General features: G+C 41.5%; 1 protein-coding gene across 1 annotated transcript in view; it reads left to right on the top strand.

The window, feature by feature from the left end:
• The first annotated feature begins 11573 nt into the window (after positions 1-11573).
• LOC146629223 (laminin subunit gamma-3-like) overlaps positions 11574-21620 on the top strand; it is a 43753-nt gene continuing 33706 nt past the window's right edge. The window contains exons 1-2 of the mRNA XM_085359921.1: positions 11574-11586; positions 16858-17085. Of these exons, the coding sequence (XP_085216047.1) occupies positions 16884-17085 (202 nt within the window). The 5' untranslated portion in view covers positions 11574-11586; positions 16858-16883. The remainder of the gene's footprint in view (positions 11587-16857; positions 17086-21620) is intronic.

The raw sequence follows: 21620 nt of genomic DNA, 5'->3' as shown, positions 1-21620 counted from the left end.
CAAACTGCTTAACATCTAAATAACAGTCTCGCCTCTAAGAGCACGGGAACTTATTGGCAATAGCATTGAGCTCAAAGCACTGCTTTAATTACAGCCTCACACAGCTGTTACAGCAGTAGCTTCTAAAGCTGCATCCACACTGGAAGTGATGTGGCCATCAGAGAGCATAATATACCAATAACATTTGGCGACTTCAAGCGACTGCAGGCAAAATAACTGCTGGCGACTTGAAGTGGGTAAGCGAGACAAATTTCAAATTCAGCTTGTAGGCAACCAACTGAAGCGACTACCAGTGTCAGTGCAGGAAACCGCTGATTGACATATCAGGGAACCGGAGACTGAAATGTCCACAAGCGACTAGTAGTCAGTTTCAAAATGGTGCACGCTGAGCAAATCGCTTCCAGTGTGGACACAGCTTTAATATGCTTATTGTCAGAGTGAGCTACACAGCACAGATGGATAAAAATCAGTTTATAGAATGTAACACCACAGTAAACAATAATATGTGTAAGATAATATTTTAAATAATGAAGGCCGCTTTTTTGCTACCTGTAAACTGCCACTATATTAACTTTTCTTAAAAATTGTGCTTTTAATTTGAAATGTATCCTGTAGTGAGCCCCTTCAACTCATCATAAAAGACTGAGATCTGCATGATGGCGCATTGGTGTGGTAGTTAGCACCAGAGGTGGGACCAAGTCATTGTTTTGCAAGTCTCAAGTAAGTCTCAAGTCTTTATCCTCAAGTCTCAAGTCAAGTCTCAAGTAATGTCAGGCAAGTCAGAGTCGAGTCTCAAGTCACTGGTGTAAAAGTCCGAGTCAAGTCACAAGTCTGAAACTTTGAATTTCAAGTCCTTTCGAGTCTTTAAAAAAAAAAAACAACGAAAAAATAATGTTGCAGTTATGCTAAATGTAAATATTAGGCCATGTAATTTTAAATCTGTGTTTTTCTCAACACATGACAAAAGTGAACGTAGAAAATATACACAAATTGTGAAATTGCACCTCTTTAAAATGCAGCTCAATTAAACTTAGCTCCAAGAATAATTTTCACCGACAGTTCTGAGATAAGCTGCATGTTATTCTTGGATGCGCTTGTAGGACCAGCTTTAAAATCGCATGACAAAAATATCATACACATTAAAAAAAACTGTATCACCAACGTAGCCTGGACAACATTTGCTAGTTAGATGAAGTCAGCTATCTCATCTTAGCATATTTATATGCATATTTATAATTATACGGTTCTTGGAGTGAGTGCATACACTCATGAAGTTTAGTAACTTCCGGTCACTGCAACAAGCCCAGGTACAGTTTACCGACGGATGGGTACAGGACCTTGAAATGCACCGTGTAGAACGAAAGACCATCGTACGTATCATAAGTTTACCAGTCTCACAAATTGTCGTCATAAATACACATTCATTAACCGTTTATTAATAGGACCTTTGAGCTCAACGGTAATTAATTAGCAGTGGAAATAATTTCTGGTAGCATCACAGAAATGTAGCAGTGACAATAATATTGTATGCTGTAATCGTACTGGGCAATTAGTGATACAAAAAACCTGTTTTATCCTGTGAATAAAAGTATATGTTTTTGTCAATGTACCATAATAACAGAAGCGAAACGCAATATTGTGTCAGGACAATTCACTATTTATGCACAATAAACAAAGGAGCATAGCGCGACAATTTCTGTTCAGCGCCAGACTTGCTTGTAACCTATATCACTAATTATGTTATGAAAATGACGTATTAACTACTAAAAAACACTGACCTTCGTGTAAATGCTTGGAGCAGACTAACCTGTGAGCTGGAGGGTTCTGGGACGTTATATTTGATCTTTGAATGGCTGCAATCCAGTCGCCTCTTTGTTACTTCGGAAACATGGCTCGAACAATTTCTCTTCAACGACGTAATCCGATAACAACCGATCTCTTTACCCGTCGGCTTCCCGTGGCTGTCATGCGACCGGCTATTGCAGTTAATAACACAACAGCTTCTTGACATTTTTGTGTTTCTTTTTATCGCTGTGTGACTGATTTCAATTGAAAGCCTGCGTGCGCTAGTACCGCTTGCCACGAGTTCCCAGAATCCTTTGCGGTTCTACCCGTGAATGACGTCACATTTTCAATCTCTATATAATATGCATGTTAAATTTTATATTTGGGGTAAAATATCAAGTCTTTTCAAGTAAACCGGTTCAAGTCCAATTCAAGTCCCAGGTCATTGGTGTAAAAGTCCAAGTCAAGTCACAAGTCTTAGAACATTTTTTCAAGTCAAGTCTAAAGTCATAAAATTAATGACTCGAGTCTGACTCGAGTCCAAGTCATGTGACTCGAGTCCACACCTCTGGTTAGCACCACATGGTCCAGGGTTTGAATCCACTAAAGCTTGCATTCATCTCCCCACATCTTCATCAGCTCTCTCTGGATATTTCTGCTTCCTCCCCGAAGGTTTTGCAGAGCTGATTAATTGGTGGCTCTAAATCGTCCATAGATGTGAATTGTGTGTTTATATGTGTTAGTCCTGTTACAGATTGGGAACCTGTCCATTGGTACACTGCCTCTCACTCCATGACAACTGGGAGCAGCTCTTCGACTCTGAACCTTCACCCTGAATGGGATAAGTGGAAGAAAATGGATTGGTGCATGAATACCAAGTCCAATTCTGCCCTCCCTTTAGCTCTCTGTTTGGTTCACTTTAAATTCATAGGAGGGGGGGAAATCGTTTTTAGCTAAAACTGAAACACTCAGTACTTTTTGATCAAAAAGAATAATCAGAATTATTAAAGTGAAGTAAAGGGTGAGGGACCAGACAAAGAGCGATTCATAAGACCCTTATGAAAAGGACACCGAGGGAACAGTTTACCCTGCCCGGGATAGGGTTACCGGGGCCCCGCCCTGGAGCCAGGCCTGGGGAGGGTGCCCGAGGGCGAGCGTCTGGTGGCCGGGCCTTAGTCCATGGGGTCCGGCCGGGCACAGCCCGAAGAGGAGACATGGGCCCATCCTCCCGCAGGCCCACCACCCGCAGGAGGCGCCATAGGGGTCGGGTGCATTGTGTGCTTAGGCTGCTGCCCCCGCGACCCGGCCCCGGACAAAGCGGATGAAGATGGATGGATGGATGGAGAATTATTAAAGTTACAGTTTCTACTAATCGTGATGCTCCAGTTTTTATTCTTTCTTGACTTCTTTTTGACTCACAGTGCCTCTTACATGATAAACTTGCAAACAAGTTGACAGTGATCTACAATATTGGTACATCTAATATCTGTTTGCTTTAAAAGGGAGCTCTTATCTGTACTCTGGTTCTTGTGCATAATCTTATTATGGAACAGTGGCTTAGGTTTACCCTTGTTTTTTAAGCTGAGAAGAGCATGTCTTCTTTGCCCGGTCCATCAAAAAAGGATTCAGCCCTTCGTCTGGCACACTGCTTATGACTCTCTGTCCAATTCTTCCCTGCCTGTCACTGGTGTCTGTGCACCAGTAATGACTCTTCTCTTACCACCAAAAGCCCTGGCTAAAGGGACTTGTTGATCCTCTCTCTGAAATGCAGTGGAGCTTGGGGAAAGAGCCAGTGATTAAATGTTCTTCTCCACAGTTCTCCACAGAACTTATTACTCTTGTCAGGTACATGCTTAGATGCACTTCGCTGTATCATTCCCTCTATTTCTCTTCGCACATACATACACAAATAGTTTAGCATTTAATTTTTTTATGTGCAACAATTAGATGCAATACAAGTATTAAAAATAATTGTGCTCAGAAAGTGGAAATATATGTGCTTCTAAGTGTTTTTGCCAAAGCTGGGCGAAAGCATAAATAAACATGAGCATAAACACACGCGCCAAATCTCTCCTGACTGACAGCATCTGCATTCAGAAATGATAAATATCTTAACCTGTTAAGTGGCTTTGTGTTCCCACTTGATAGCAGAGATCATTTCGGAATCAGTTGAAGAAGAAATATATGGAAGCTCAGGGATTCAAGTGGAGGGGGATTGATGAGAGGAGGGGGGTGAATGGCTTACAGTATATGAGGTAGCTTTCACTCTTCTCTCTGATGTTCTCTCTGTTCACTTTTTGTTCCTTTGAAATCAGTAGGCGGAGAGGTTTTATTGACTTGCCTGTAGCGCTTTGTGCTTCACCATGTAAGCTTACAGTTTTTTCTGATTGCTTAAGCACATTATTTGTAACTATTGGCTAATTTTGCAAAACTCTTCACACAAATAAGAAAACCTGTCACCCAATCATCAAAACATTGTAGTTCTCTTGCAAAAGCAAACACAGCTAGATTAACTCATCACACCTTCGTAAAAATGGTGTTTCCGTATCAAACAGTACACACAAGCCATCATCTACTAAGCACACAATGCGCCAACTGCACACTGATGGTATGAATACAAAACACATCTGGCTTTTGCTTTCTCTGTGCACAAGGTAGGCTATGTCAGTTTGAGCTCATACTTCTGTCATAGATCCATAAGCATAGAGGGATCCAAACTTCAAGTACTGGTGTTTATTCAAACACATCAAAACAAACACAAGTGTTTATTTCCAAGTATAGGATTATTTGCAATCGCCATAATGACTATATGGGTTTCTTGGTCTGCAGTGAACATGCTTCCTCTCCCCCCTCCTCGTCTTCCTCTTGCTCCTCCTTGTCCTTGTCGTCCTCTTCATCCTACTTCTTCACCTCCACGTCCTCTTCTTCGGCCTCCTCTACTTCTCACTCTTTCTGCTCCCTCCATTGTACTCTACACACACAGCTTACCTGTATTATAGTGCTTAGGCTGATTGCAAAGTGAACTAATTATCTAAAAAAGTTTTCACATGTGAAAGTGTGCCATACAGTTGGCAAATTAGTGTTAATGATAGCCATACATGTGTATACTTTTGCTAGGAGTGTGTTGGAAATTTGGTAATTGAGTGTTGTGCAGTGAATTGTGCCTACAGTTTTGCAAAGTGTGTATTACAAAATTGCAAACTGAGTGCAAAGCAGTTTTTGTGCTTTTAGTTTTGCAAACTCAGTGAGTGGTTTTGCTATAAGTCTGAATAGTTTTAGAAATTGTGCTACAGGAATCACAGTTAGGGTTTAAGCATTCAGAAAAAACTGTAATATTCATGTGATAAGATGCCAAGCCCTTGCAATTCATAACATAAAGTATCAGCTCTTCCCCATTTTAAATGCTAAAAGTAGTCTTTCAACAAACTACATAGATGAATGCTTGTGAAAAGTAGTTTTGGCTTATTTATGATACAACGACCCTCTTCAGGCCTGTTTGAGAAACTTCATATAGACTGTATATAAAAGATGGGCTTATATGTGATTTCCACTGGGGCCAGCTGCATCATATTGCAATGCTTGTAAATCCATGGCTCTCTCTACCTCACAGCACCAACCGTATAGTTTGGAAAGGCATATGGGTCAGGACATTTTCAAAATAAAAGACCTTGTGTAAACTAAGTGCTGTGTTTCTGAAATGTTTCTGTTGTGCAGAAGGTGTAGAAGAAATATTAAAGAACAAATCTGCGTCACAGACCCACACCGAGTATATACACGGTGTTAGCCTCCAGGCATTCTTTCTAATGGCAAAAAGGGGATCGCTGTTGTTAGAGTAGAGTGCCCTCAGTGGCCTAAATGCTCAAATCAGAACTGCAAGTCCACAAACCAATTTGCAACTAAATGATGGCTACATCCATTTTTTATAGTCTATAACATCACTCTCGCTTGCTTCCAAAATAAATAAATATTTTATTTTATTCCATTAGAAGCATATATTGTAAATATCTTTGAGTGTTTGCCGAACATAGCTTGGTCTGAAACCATCATTTACTCCAAGTAACTTGGGTTTAATATGCCAGTTTTTGGGTCATGTATTTGTATTCCTAGCAATTAAAATGAACCTCATAGTTAGTTACTTTAATTAGACAACAACAGATTGGCACAATGGATAGCTCATAACATGTTCCCACATGTATGCCTGTATCTTTTGGTATCTACATTGCAGTCATGTACTTCATCATTCCTCTGTTTTTTATACACTGCTTGTGTCTTGCTATCTTGCTCACCTTGTATCTCTATCTGTCCTCTCTAAGGGTACTTGTGTGTGCTCGTTTGTGTTTGTGTGTGCCCGCTATTCTTTTGGGCTTTTCTCTCCTGATGATCTCCTCTCATCCTCCGTGGAGCAGCCTTAATTACAGTGTGGCTCTTCGCGCTCTGCTTGGTGCTGATTAAAAAGGACACTGACGCTCCATGGGGAAAGCATGACTGGGAGTTTGTTCACTTTCATGCACACTCTGCTTATCGCTGTCTGACCAGCTCCATTACCATGGCTTTGAGGCCCAGTTTGTAATTGCCTCTCTTTATTACTGTGCCTACATGTCAGGCCAGGGAACAAGGACCCGCCGCATCCGGCGAGAGTGTGTGGCAAGCCAGGAATGCACGCACGCACACACATACATACACATAAACATGCACAGTGTGAATCTGAATGCTACAACCCAGGCCAGGCAGAAAACAAAGCATTTTCAAAGTGAGCTAGTGTCATGCTGAGAACAATTGACCTAATAAAATAGAGGCCCTCAAACACTTGCACATAAAAAGCCTGACTTAGCCTGATATGGTTAACAAACCAAGGGTTTCGCAATTCATTCTTTTAAGGTTCTTGTCTGTGATGACAAGGTTTTGATTTCATAATGTATTACCAATTTCAAAAAAAAAGACAGAAAGGGGCACAACCATCGTGTTTATTCTTTTTTTAAACAAGCGTGAACAATGACACTAGCTTTGAAAAGGCATGGCGCTGTTTTTAACATTGAACACATACTGTAAAAGATAAAAGGCATCCACTAGTTTGTTCACTCCAATTATGAAGCCCGTATTTTAGCTTTATTGCAATTGCTTTTTCATTTATTTAATTATTTATTGAGTGTTGTGCAAAGGTCTTGAATCAGTCCCCATTTCTTTACATTTAGCTAACAAGGGAAACAATTTTCAACTAATTACAGTTTTTCTCAAATGCTAAAACACATGTCACAAACGTTACCACCAGGTCCCCCAATGTCCAAACACAACACCCTTCTCTAAAGCTACATAAACACAACCACACCTTCCCACTGCAAAACTCAAACTCCCACACCAAGAGAGCAGCTCGAAGCTGTCAAAACTGTAAACACTATACACAGCATTACACACTACAGCAAAACTATTGAAAACACAATGCTCAATTTGTGAGAAGGTTCTTTGTTTCATAACTGCCAATGCATATTTTAGAAACTATACAGTAACGGATCGTCGTAGATCTCTGCAGAGGATTAGGCATTTAGATTTGTGAGTTTCATATGAGTAGTATAAATCTATAGAAAATCCTGCATGTACGTACACTACTGTAACACAACTCAATGCAAAAACAGAATCTATTGCACACAACAGTAATCTTGAAAACATGAACAGGGTGTGAAGTTTTTTTATTTACGTTATTCACACCACACACACACCACAATCACTGTGCGGCATCATGTCGCTGAGCTGTTGCTCGCATCTCGTCCGTAATGATGGTGCGAGGTTGTCTTGCTCTCCCTCCTGGACCTTCTCCTCTCCCATGTTGGCCTTCTCCTCTTCCTCGTTGGTCGCTCCTCTTCCTCCTCTCATTTGAACTCCTCTTCCTCATTGGCCTGCTCCTCTTCTTCCAGGGCCAGCTCTTCTCCCTCCTCTGCATCAAATTCCTCTTCCCCTGACTCTGCCTTCATCCATTGTGTTTGTTTGGACTCTTCAGCATACTGTGCACTCTGAACTTGCTTTTACATGTGGGTACAGCATTAGCAACAAGTGTCTTCAATTTTGAGTCATTGTGTGTAGTGAATGACGCCAGGTGTGTTCCCTGTGTTCAAAGATTGGTGACTGTGGCAAGCATTTTGCATCACATGGGCTTTCATTTGAGAATATGAGCAGAGTTGTTTTGCAACATGTGTTTTAGCAAGGAAAAATGTGTTTAGATTTATGAGTACAGAGGGTTGTGTTTTGTGAATTGTGTCTTCATGTGACATGTGTTTATGGTACTGGAATATGGTGGCTACATTTGGTAAATGTGTTTAGACTACTGGTCATTTGGGTTACAGGATTGGCTTTTGTGTTTTAACATTTGAGAAAAACTGTAATGACCTGGCAAAAAACCTGAGAGATGCACCTGGTCCTTCAGATGATTCATCTACTGTTTGTGAAGCTTCATCCCAAATGCTCTCAGTGGAAGAGTCGCTAGAAAGACATCATAAGACCTTAGGGCTATTATTATCATCATTATTATTGAATTTTGATTATTATTTTTAGTTTCCCAAAACACCAAAAGCCACAAAATGCTCAGAATTACAATTAAATAAACAAACATAAAATAAAAAATATTAAATTCAGTGTGTCGGCTTTTATTTTAAATATGTTTCAGTATTCCAAATATTAACTTACAAGCTTATTAGAATTGTACAAACAATGTTTTTGCTTTAAACACAGTATTTCCATGTATGTTTCCACATATTTTTTTTTTAAATGAACTATTTATTTGTCTGTTTAATTTTTGGAGCTGGAAATGATCATATTAGGACATGGTTAAAGCTAAGTTTTCACTTAATGCTAGCAAGCTTGTCTGGCCACAGACTGCATATTTCTACATTTGTCCATTTGAGGAACTACACTTCTTGGCACTTCAATGTGTGCTATATTTTTTAGTCCTAGGTTGGTACACAAATTAAAGCTGAGGCTAATACAAAGGTGATATTTTCAGAATAAGTTAAAGTGTTGGACAAGTTAAACTTTTTGGGGTTGGTGATGGTGCTGGATGAATTAAGCAATCCCCGTATTCTAAAACAGGTATCTAATGGTTTTTTGGACATTCAAATTAAATTTTAAAGCAATAGCCAGCAAATACTAGGTGTAATTCTTACTATTTCATCCTTGGTATTATCTGTACTATAAAAATGTTTAGTGGATTAAATTCCATGTATTGGGACGGCGTTTGTAACCGCAGACTCGATAGCTTGACTAATGGAGCATATTTTTATTAATGGGAAACACGATTTGGTAATGATGCAGTGCTGAGTCCCATATATTAGACAACGTTACCTGTAAGTCATTCCTTAATGGAGAGTATATGAATATATCACTTAATTCGGCTGTTCCTTACCTTTGGGACCTTGACACAACAGCGGGTGAAAATTTTTCAACACAACAACACGGCGCAGAGCTGACACAGCACCTGTCATCAAGATGGAAAGTACGCGTGATGCCAGAAGTAAAACAGGCAGATGTCAGCTGTGCTGACTGCCTTAGCAGAACATCCTCCAACAGATGGCAAATCTCTGTGATGAAGACCCTGAATATATGTTGAAGTCAGCATATTTACATTCGGTTGTTTTCTTTTTTGAATTGTTTTCTGTGTTTCATACCAACTTTTAGGGGTGCATTATGGAAAACATGGGGAACAAAGTTAAATGTGGAAAATGAGCTAAAAGTATTAAGATTGAAGTTGTAATATTTTTTAAAGATCACAAGTTGAAATATGAAGAACAAAGCTGACAATCCAAGTCAAAGTGTAACCACTACTGCATGGCTATCTTGACAAAGTGCCTCGGGCTCATGAATTAGTGAAATCACATTTCAAAACTGGTTTAAATCATTTCTCTTTTGGCACATAAACAGTGTGAAAACAAGTGTAAGAAACCTGAAGAGCTTGTGCAAAAAAACAGCATGTCTGGAGAAAGAAAACCCTCAAGAAAGAGTTGGTTGCCATGATGTAAACTGACATAGACGGTCAAGACATATGCAAGGATCATATGATCTATCACAAGAGGCAATAAGACAGTTGATCGAATTGTTTAGATTAATCATATTTTGTATGTGTAGGACACAAATCTCTTTTTACTTGTAACATATGTCTCTGTGTAGGGCTGCTCAATTAATCGAATTTTAATCACGATTACGATCTGGGCTTTCAACGATCATTAAAAATGACTGAGCCAATTATTAGCCCCGCCCTCGTGCTTTACTCTCACGCTGCTCCGTGTGGCAAATCGAGCGCACCTCTCTGCATTTCGAACACGCCTCACAACAATTAAGAGGACTCGAGGGAAGCTCGGAAAGCTAAGCAGAAGTTATTTGGAGAGGAGAGTGACTGCCGTTGGTTGAAAAGAGAGGTAAAAAAAAAAAACTTCAGTGGTGTGGAAACATTATGGGTTTGCGGAGTCAGACGTGGATCAAGTAGACACAGTGTGTAAACTTTGTTACAGTTTTACTTACATCTTATGCCATCAGCTTGTCCTAGGTCACGGTTTCCTTCCACATATAGCTTTGCAAAAATTGCATAAAAAGCGCTTGCAGGAACAAAAACATAATATTCCAGAAACACGCTTTGCCGATCCGATCAGCTGTTCATAACACTTCCCACATTGAAAAAGACTCAACGCGAACTATCGCATGTCCGCCATTTCCTGTCTGAAACCAGAAGTGACGTCATTTCGCGGAAAATGTAGTTTTTTACTTGTAGGCCTTAAAAACCTATACTGGTGTTTTTATAAGTCATGTTTGACTTTTCTGAATAGTTGCTGGGATGCTTAGAACTCATATTGCACTGCTGGAAATAGTTTATTTTGATGCACATGCTGTTTTCTTTGCAAATTTGCATCATAGGATTGTTTTTTTGTTTTTCCTGCAGTATATAAAAATTGCTGTATCTCCAAAATAAAACTATGAAGACACTCAAAATAAATTTCCTGTGGTGGGAAACTATTTTTTGCAACTTTTTTGTATTTAAAGTTTTGAGGGATAAGCCTCTTAAATTTCTCCAAGTAGAAATATATGTAAAAAACAAAAACGATTTTCAATTTTTTTGTAGTTTATTGCACTTTTTTGCAATTAATGTAATTACTATGGGCTTAATGCATACATATTATTAAAATATGGGCTATAACAGTTGTATTGATGTATAGCAACTTGAAATGCTCCCAAAAATGGCACTACAGCATGTAAAAAAATAAATAATATAAGCTCTGGCGGACTTGGTTCTATGGTAAGTCTTAAAGGGTTAAATAAATATCGTCAAATAATCGAGATCTCAATTTCAGTGAAAATAATCGTGATTATCATTTTTGCCATAATCGAGCAGCCCTATCTCTGTGTATATATGTCTGGGTGAGCCAGTATGATTGAATGAATGAACATTGTCAGCAAATCTTAACATTTATATGTTTTTAGAAATCATTTATTATAAATCCCAATTCTTTGGATTTTCATATATAATAGGTTAATATTATCTTCCCCCTAAAAATGCCATGCAATGTTCTCCATTTGCATGTGTTTCATGTGTCCAACAGTCTTTAAAATTTGTTCGACAGGTCACTACATTCGAAATTAAAATTTTGATAAAGCCCTGCAGGCCTTTTAGCAAATATTAAATAAATGACACGTTTGCTGTTTTCCTTTTTGACAGGCTTGATGAAAACGAGAAGAGATTTAAACCTGCTCTTTCTGCCTTTGACTTCCAACTCCTCCTTTACAACCTGACGGCTCTCAAGATCAGCAATGCTGGGGGACACAACTGTAAGTGTTGGTTTGTGTTTATGAACTTGTCCCAACAAGCATATCCAATTCATTTTTACATGACTTACACTGGAGCCTTAAATGGGTGGTATGTGCTGTAGGAGCAAATAAAATCTATCAAATCTATTTTTCTGAAAGCACTATTTACAAATAATGCCAACATTTAGAGGCCTACAAAATTACTAAAATCATTGTTTTTTATGACCGTTTTCTTTAACCAGACAGGAACACATTATTCAAGCTGCAGCAGAACTTGCTAGTAAATCGGTGTTGGTGTTTGTGCTCGAGGAATCGTTCAACTGTCCCCTATCTGGCTCTGCAACAGAACGGGACATTTATTCCCAGATGTTTGCGATGAGTTCTTGAAATTTGATAGTTTGTATTGTAATGAACCAGCGGGATCTGAGAGGCATTACGGTGGATTAAAGCGTGGAGGAGACAGAACAGCTGGACAAAATCACCAGCTTCCTCACACTTACTTACACCATTTTAATTAGCTGCTTGGTGCAGGCGTCACCACACAGACTCTTATGTAGTTCCACATGCATGGCGTTTAGGCACAAAAATAAAAAAAACCCACACACACAGGCACACTCATGCATATTCCATCAAACTGTTTTCTGTACCCACCCACCTACCTACCCACATGAACGTGGTATCAAAGTCAAGCACACAGTTTACACTGCATCTTTTGCACATTATGGGGGAGAAACTGTTAATGACTTGTGTTAGGTCTCAAACTCATTCTCAAACAGTGTTAGAAGTGCTTTATCGCTGCAGGCGGTGCAACAAACTTTAATATCCAAACCCCATAAAGCTGTCCTCTCATCATTCTCATCTCTGCCTCTCACATTTTCCTTCATTCTTTAAAATTCTCCCTGCACCACAGAGAGTGTCTTATTAACAGAACTGTATTACTTAAGTGACAGTATTGTCTTTAGGTTACTAAGGCAAGGCTGTGATGACAGTCGCAGTAAAGAGCTTTTATTTTCCCCACCACAAAAAAAAATTAGGTTTGAAAAGCAAGTGTGGCCGTATTGAAAGTTTATGGGAAATCAATGGCTTAATGGTTAAATGTACAGGCGCCTAAGGAGACCTAAATTGTCAGTGTCATGCGGCGGCTGTGTGAAGGCAAGAGAGGACCCAAATGCACGGCTCTAGACACACGGGGATGAACTCAAAGGCCGGTCTTTATTAACAGGAACATAAGAAGTCATATAAAACTATACTGGGAGCAACTAAAAACTGAGGCGCTGGGAAGACACGGAAAATGCACACAACCTAGAGGGACGACGCAACACAGAACAAAGGGACACTCTGACATAAATACACAGAAGGTAACGAGGGGAGTGGGAACACACGGGGAACACAGCTGAAGACAATTACTCATGGCCGAGCAGGGAGGACACGAAACTGACGATACTGACACCAAGATGTGGACCTTAAACACAACACAGTACACAGAGATGAGCACGGAGAGAGAGAGGCAGAGAGAGAGGCAGAGAAGAAGGATGAATACGAGGGGATGAGGAGAACACAGAACACATAGGGTGGGAACACAGTACCAGAGCAAACACCACAATAAAAACATGGACACAGAGGGAATCCAAATACCAAACCAAACAATGACAGCTACAGAGTGTATTAATGGCAGGGTTATGGGTCGAATGACTGACTGAGGGGCATCCTGTGCAGCTGAGTGCAATGATGGGTGTGGGAGCGGATGTAGGACAGGTGGCAGTGTCAGTTCCCCTGGGCCTACAACGCAGTTGAAAGGTGCAGGCACCTGCTGGACACCAGTCGCTCCCACCTGAGGAGTAGGTACAGGTGCAGAGACTGGCTGGGTCCTGGCAGGCCCCACCTCAGTGGTTGGCACAGATTTCGGCAGGGACTGGGCGGCTGCTGTCCCCACCCGAGGAGCCGATACGGGTGCAGGGACCAGCAGAGCCTCAGTTGACCCGGAAACCGGAACAGGGACCAGCTGGGCGCCAGCCCCCCTCACCTGGGGAATTGAGACAGGTGCAGGTGAGTGCTGGGCCGCAGTTATCCCTAGAACACAAGGGGCCTGGGAGGCGGGCCTAGAAAGAACAGTCTGCAAGAGATCGATTCCCTGCCCTGAGTGAGCGGATGAGGAACAGCGCTCTGACTTCGTAGCGTTAAGTGTACTAAAGCTGTAGCTTACAGGCACTAATGCATCACCTTCAGTGTGTACAGACTCTAGAGAAATGTGATCAGCTGATGCACCAACAGTCTTAGAGCTTCTTTCTTCGGAGCTAACCGTACTTATACTGACAGAGGAGGGGTTAATAGCCGATGTAAACATAGGTCTGTGCACCGGAGAGGCAGATGAAACAAAGTCTTTTACCACCGGATCGCCGGAAGCAGTAAACCTAGGGTAAACAGTGGTGGGTGTAGAGCCCCCTGACTCAAGAACATTTGAATCAGTACATACGTCAGAATGGACAATCCCCGGGGGTGATGGCTCAGAAGCAACGAGCTGGGGTCGAGCTATCACAGGAACATTTACAGTCTTGGATTTTACTGTTTTACCATCTAAGGGGGCAGGTAGTAAAGCCCCAGGGGTGAGCTTAACTGCAAAACAATCATCCTCAGCAGACACACAGGTAAAGGGCACAGAGACAGGTGTCTCTAACTCAGGAAATGCTGACTTCGAGTTTTTAGACCTAGGAAACACTAGCGAAGGATGATCTTTCTCGAATATGAGTCCAAACGTAGGAGAAACTGTCTCTGAGTTGACCCTCCGGGCAGTACAATGGTTCATAAGCAGTTTGGGTTCAGATTCAACGTTTACAGACCGTGAGCCTTTAGCGTCTACGGCAAGAGTCACAGAGTTTGCACTCCTGCATTCAGAGTAGTGACAACTAGCCTCAGAGTGAACAGAGAAAGTGTCTTTGTCACTCACCCCAGCTGGCTGCCCAGTAGTCCCGGAATCCGACTGAGGAGAGGACCGGTGACGGCGTCTCCTCCTTAATGAGGGAACGGAGGTGACGGGGAAAACCGGTGATGATGCGGGGGTGACGGTCTCCTCTTCATCATCCGACCACATCGCTGCTAGGAGAGCAGCGGGAGAGCGACGGTCAGAGCTGAGAGGGGATGGAGAAGGGCTCTGCGGCAGCGGCGCCAAAAAACCCTCTCGTTTTAGCAGCTGCTGTTGCGACACCGAGAGCCCCGTCTGCTGCTGCGGTACCGTCGCGGCGAGCTTAGTTTGCTGCTGCTGCGGCGGCTGATGGGCGGAGATCTCCGTCTGCAGTCGCTGTGGCGTGGAATCCCGGGAACGGACATTGTCTGCCAGCTCACGGGCTTGTAATGCCTCCTTAGCTCGGCTCAATTCGTCGATAAAGCCTTCATAGCAGGTGAGCTGCTGAAGGAAAGGGTTTCCCTCGATTATTGCCTTTATGGCGTTAAGTCCGACGGAAATTGTCCGTGAGTCCGAGGCGTGGGTTATTCGTTGCACCAGACTCTGTACACGGAGAATATCTCCCTCACGGGCGGAGCCTGCTGGGTCCATTTCGTGGTTGCGTCGTTCTGTCATGCGGCGGCTGTGTGAAGGCAAGAGAGGACCCAAATGCACGGCTCTAGACACACGGGGATGAACTCAAAGGCCGGTCTTTATTAACAGGAACATAAGAAGTCATATAAAACTATACTGGGAGCAACTAAAAACTGAGGCGCTGGGAAGACACGGAAAATGCACACAACCTAGAGGGACGACACAACACAGAACAAAGGGACACTCTGACATAAATACACAGAAGGTAACGAGGGGAGTGGGAACACACGGGGAACACAGCTGAAGACAATTACTCATGGCCGAGCAGGGAGGACACGAAACTGACGATACTGACACCAAGATGTGGACCTTAAACACAACACAGTACACAGAGATGAGCACGGAGAGAGAGAGGCAGAGAGAGAGGCAGAGAAGAAGGATGAATACGAGGGGATGAGGAGAACACAGAACACATAGGGTGGGAACACGGTACCAGAGCAAACACCACAATAAAAACATGGACACAGAGGGAATCCAAATACCAAACCAAACAATCCAATGGACATAAGAAACAAAATACAAAACTACAGAAAAACTAAGAACACTGGGTCAAAATGACCCAGGACCATGACAGTCAGAGTCTGCCAGGCTGCTGTAAAGTCATTTGTTGCAAGTAAAATCTCAACTGCTCTGACAAGGTTTCCTGCAGAAAAAGGATTGATGGAGAGAACTTGCGCAGCACGACTTAAAATGGAAGGCTTTTAATTAACCAAAATATAGGCTTCAGTATCTGAAAACTGTTTTAATTGCACATTTCCACCCGTTGAACGAGCTAATAGAATTCAGGAGCTACTGGAGAGTAAAGGGTAGAGGCTAAGGCAAGTCGCGGAAAGGGAAGAGGACTGGCTTGCCTACTGATTATCCCTCAGAGGTGTAAATGAACCGTCTTTCATCACCGCTCAAGGAATCTCTGAATCATGGCTTGTTAGATGTCAAGGTCCATCCTCTCCTCTGGTTCTTCCACTGTCTCGCCCCTCGCCGTTTCTGCCACTCAGGTCATTATGCAGTCGCTCATCCACACTTGGTTTATTCCTTATCTGACAACTGCTACATAGTCATACGTGCATAGAATCTGTCCGTCTATCGTCTGTCTGGCTATTGAAAACGGACACGGTAATGTACACCAAAAGTAATTTTGTGTTCTGCGGCTGTGGCTCAGGCAGTAAAGGGTGAGAGGGATACAGTTCAGCATGGCCTGCCCCCATCACTATTCATGAGAGGAGAGCGGGATCTTGAAAACCCCACAGGAACTGCACGTTTGACATACCTCCACAGAGTCTCCTGTCTGTTTTTTTTTTCTTGTCTTGCTCTGCTGCAGTGATTTATTCATTTGCTATATCAAAGAGTCCCTGGATCACAAGTGTACGTGTGTGGGCACGTGCAGGCACATGTGTGTAAGCAAGCATTAAGTGCGGCATTTATGGCCGTGTGGGTGGATGAATCGGTTATTGTGTTAGTGTGTATGTGTGGGTGCATGTGTGTATCTGACTGTAAAATGTAAACACAGGCCAAAACCTATAATGAGACAGGGAGAGAGGGACGGCACTGCAACAAATGCTAATAACCTACTGCTTAACAAGATGCAGAGACCTCCCACTATCACCACCACCACACACACACACACACTTGCACCTGTCGCTTATTCCAGAGAAAGATTTGTATTAACATCTTTGACATTCCTCCTTTTCCTTCCTTGCCAGACACATCACAGCTCGCAGGAGTAACCATGACCTCAGCAGTCGTCTCAGCTGACCCAGCCTTTCCTCCTGCTCTGTGGGTGGAATCCTGTTCCTGTCCCCCGGGCTTTGCGGGCCAGTTTTGTGAACAGTGTGCCCCCGGATTTACCCGGGAAGAGCCTGCTAGAGGGCCTCTCTCGGCATGCGTTCCATGCAACTGCCACCAGCATGGAACGTGCCATCCAGAGACAGGTAATAAGTGAAACATTGACATTGCGTTGTACACAGCTGTGTTCATGTGATAAATTAGAAAAATGTCAGGAATTCATAATGAATTTGGTGCCACTTCACTGACAGCCAGTCAGCAGTATTTCTGTTTCAGCGACTCCAGCTGAAGTAGGGAAAAAAAAGCATGAAAATGTTGAATTCATAAATCAAGTGCATTTCATTTTTAAAGGTGCACTTCACTAGTTTCACAGTCAACGTACTACTTATAGGGAGTGTGCCACAGTCTGTCAAAACAGCTTTTTTTAATCTCTCTGTGTCTTTGGGGGGCCTTGGTTGTATACGAGAAAACATCTTGAGTGTTGGTCAGAAGTGTAAACTAAAGTTTGGAGAGTATAAATATAAAAAAGAAAACACATATGGCAAACTTCACATGGAATTCAGAAGTCAAGAGTGGTCTAAATAATAAAGAATAATCCTTTTTAATAGAGGTGGATTTTTGTAAATAGCCTATAGCTCGCTATCTATTCGTCCATCTGTCCATTGTCACAGGGTCCATTTACTGGAGGTCTGTGGTGAATCTATGTAGAGCCAATGCGGGCTATGCCGATGGCAGCAGGCAGGGAGGTAATGGCGTCCGGTTTAGAAGTGCAAAAGAGTCCACGCACATCCTCCTCATCCTAGGGGGCAGGTGTAGAGCTGAAAAATGCAATAAAGAAGAAGAAGTAATGATTCGCATAATGCAGTTTTGCAGATTCCTTATTTATTGCATCTGGTAATGTTTGTGAATCCAATATCTCAAGAATGAAGAGACATAGGAATTTGAAATTGATACCACAAGTGTCTCTACTAAAAATCCTGGGCGAGGTCAAATCTCAGTGACCTCGATCTCAAGGTTCAGGTCAAAGGCCAGGCTTTCTGAAAATCTTGTGAATGCAATAAGTTGAGAACAAGGCAACGTAGGATTTTGAAATTGATATCATAGGTGCATCTACTAGGAGGCTCGGGATTCTAGTATTCAGCAAGTATTTTTGCAATTGATTTCACCCAGCCAGCAACCCTTCCACATTTTTTCCAAATCATCAGCAGTAGCAAGGGGGTCACCGACTGGTCTCTAAGCCTGTGAGATTGGGGCCTTATCCAGCTTAGAGTTACCAGGGGGGTCTGGATTCTTTCCCAGCATACAGTGGAGAAATGTTGAGTACACCATGCTAGTCCATCACAGGGATAATGGAGAAACACACATCCACACCTACAGCCAATTGTGAATCACTAATTAACCAAAAATACTGTATTTGGGCTGTGGGAGGAAACAAGATGAGCCTGGAAAATCCTAGAAGTGTGTTTCTCATCTCCTTTTGTCCTAATTCTTGTCCTCCTTTTTTTTGTCCTCTTGCTGAATGCCCACTGTACCAGAATATTATTATGATAACTGACTGCTAATTGAATACTGTTTAGATGCTGATTTCAGGAGCACAACGTTTTACATTGTCAGGCAAAAGAGCACTCACATTTGCATGTAAATTTGCAGGGATAGTAATGTAATTGAGAATGGAAAACAATAACACTGCACTGGATAGAAAAGAAAAAAATACATGTAAACTACTGATGCTAAATGCTTTCTATTGCAGTGTAACAGGAGACAAAACAGTAAACAAATCAAAATACATCTTCCTATTTTGTGTTGTCTCCCCCTTCATATACTGTAATATCACACATTATTACTCCTTTTTCTTCTCCAAGGGCACGCTTTAGCTTCAATGTTTTTCTCTGAGCAGAATCAGAAATGATTGTAACTCTGTGTCTCTCAAGTGTCATAAAATTGTAAAAAAAATACTCATGACTTAAACCTGTAAAGTCTCCTAGTAACCAAAGTAACCGCAAGGTGTTTTTTGGTGCACCACCGTATATCTCTTTGTGTCCAATTTAAGCTAGCGATAGCAAGCAAGCTACCAGAACCGTTAATTACTTAGTCCGGGACTACACATCTTGCCAGCAATTTGCCAGGAAACGCAGAAACTTCCAGCAACCACTCAAAATCAATTAAAGAATACTAAGTTTACCAAACATCCAGTCAGCAACAGTCTCTATGTAGTGTGACTTGAAGGAGCAAAGCTAGCTGGGCAATATATGCCTTCCTTGAAGCTTTCCTTGCGTTTCACCTGGAAACAAATTTACTGTTTGATCACATCAGCCACTCCATAACAATGCAATTTATGAAATGTCGGCTTTTCTGTACTATTCTACATTTGATGACCTGCACGTTGAAAAAACTAACTTTGGAGAGTTAAACTGCTCGTCTTATAGAAAAACAGTAAAATGCATTTTGCTGACAAAAACAAATCCAACTGACATTTGTCGCAATTCCCAGCAGCTGTGTCTGGTCATTTGCCTAAATGTGCTAAAACATTATTTGCAAACAAAGAATGAGAAATGCTCTTTCTGATAGATAAGAGTAACAAACCACTGTGAATAATTTCACATATTGTTTTGACAGCTTCAAGTGTCAATTCAGAATCAAGACAAAAAAGTAGAAAAGTGTAAATTTCATTGTGTCATATTTGAGTACAGTTTTACCGTTAGTCTCATGTGGAAGTGCTCAATAATGCCACTATTAGTTTCTATTAGTGTTTATTGTTTATAGAGTCTCTTTTTCAATGTCGGAGGCATTACTAAAAAAAAAAAAGTTTTGCACATTACTCATTACTTTCCTTAAAAGTGATGTAGTACATTACTTAATTACTTGCCAGATAAAGTAATCAGTTACGCTGTTTGCTACATTAGTTACGCATTACCAAGCCACTTAACAGAATAAACCTGAGGCTACAGTCCCACACACTGACACAAATCCCTGTCCTGATGACGGCAAATAGGATCTTTCTTTTAGTGTTTACACATGAACACAAAACCAAGAACACAAAGAGTTAAAAGCCAGCCCAAAGAGACTTCAAAGCAGTCATTTGATTTTTTTGCTTTTTCTTTTTTTTATTTATTTGTTTATTTGCTCAATCTTCCTCAGATAATTGAAGGAGCTTTGTAACGCAAGTAACACCGTCATTCTAGCTATAATGTCATTACTGTATTTAGCCCAGTAATGCGTTACATTACTGTGTTACTGAAAAATGTAATGGGATCTAAAATTAACTTCCTAAGACCCAAACTCTTTCATGGCATGCATTTTTTAATTTCTCTTTGCTATTTGGGCTTATTGTGACCTGATGAATCTAAAAACAAAGAATTTTCTTTTTACCTGATATAGTTTCTAAGAGGAGGGAGGATATCAGGCCCTTGTAGAGCAAAATTTAGCATTGTGTTCCAACCCCAAAATGATGTCCAGGACAATCAACAGTAGTAAATACACACAGAACAGGCAAGTATGCAAATCTACTACAAGTGATAAAAAAAGTAGTACAAGTAGTAAAAAAGCAAAAACCACCAAAATTCTTGAAGTTCTTTGTCAATAAAGCCCAAAACATAAGTAAAAGGCATAGTCTTGGGTGAGTCGTAATATTCATGAAAAACATTTGTAGCCTGAAGTAACTGCCTCCAGGTTACCTAAAAACACCTTAAATACATTTAGCGAGACCAGCTCTTAAAGTTTTAAGAGATGTTGCATCTGATTCCACGAGGAGGGAGCTGCAATGCCCTTTTTCCAAATGAATTTGGGAAAAGGGCATTTCAATATAATGCCATTCAATAAAATACAGATCCAAATCTCTAGTTCTAAAATGAAGTCTGAAGTATTCAGCCAGTGTTACATGACACGAGGGATCATCACGGGTTCTTGAGACAATATTTTCTATCACTGGGCCCGTGAGAGAGGGGAAGAACAGAAAGATGGAGGCTCTTTGACTGAAACATTTCTTTTTTTTAGTCTTTCTAGAACTGACATTCAGTCATCATCACTTCAAGGGAATGTAGCTCAGCCATCCCTCAGGAGCATTGGCAAGCTATCACTCAAAACTTAAAAACTGGGTGGCTCTACTAATACAGCAGTATCCTCATTTCAACTAATCTTTATAATAACAGATAATCTAAGAGTCTGTATTTAAAGTACCAGACTTTTTTTCTTGTGGGCAACAATAACAGCAGTCGGAGCACGCTTTCACATTCACATCCCAAATGTAACGTTCCATAAATGACAGAAGTAAAACGGCAGCTGTTGGGTGTGTAAACAAGTCAACCTGTGTGCGCTTATTTAGATATGCTTACATGTCTGTCAGCGTGCGCTCTTTATTTTCCTCCCTGAGCCTTTTCCACGCTAGGTCTCACCCTCCATCCTTTATCTTCCCTCAATCTCTCTCTTCCTCTCCTTACCCATCTTCTTTCCTACCCTACATCTTGAAGACTCAGAGATATGACCTAGTTAAGAGATGCCTGGAGCTTTGGCTGAGAGTGCGCATTATGTTTGTGTGTGTGAGTGTGTGTGGGTTATATCACTGACTCTGTGTGCATGTGTCTGAGGTCCGGAAGCAAGTCTAGTATCACTGCCTGCCTGCCTCTCCCCTAATTAGACTTGTTAACCGCCTCTTGGCTAATGATGTCTAATTTGCTTGCAGATT

The sequence above is a fragment of the Diplotaxodon limnothrissa genome, linkage group LG7 (genome assembly GCF_057381915.1).
Source record: "Diplotaxodon limnothrissa isolate DT_005_m linkage group LG7, D_limnothrissa_male_GT1.1, whole genome shotgun sequence".
Classification (NCBI taxonomy): Eukaryota; Metazoa; Chordata; class Actinopteri; order Cichliformes; family Cichlidae; genus Diplotaxodon; species Diplotaxodon limnothrissa.
This window is presented reverse-complemented; position numbering and strand designations above follow the sequence as displayed.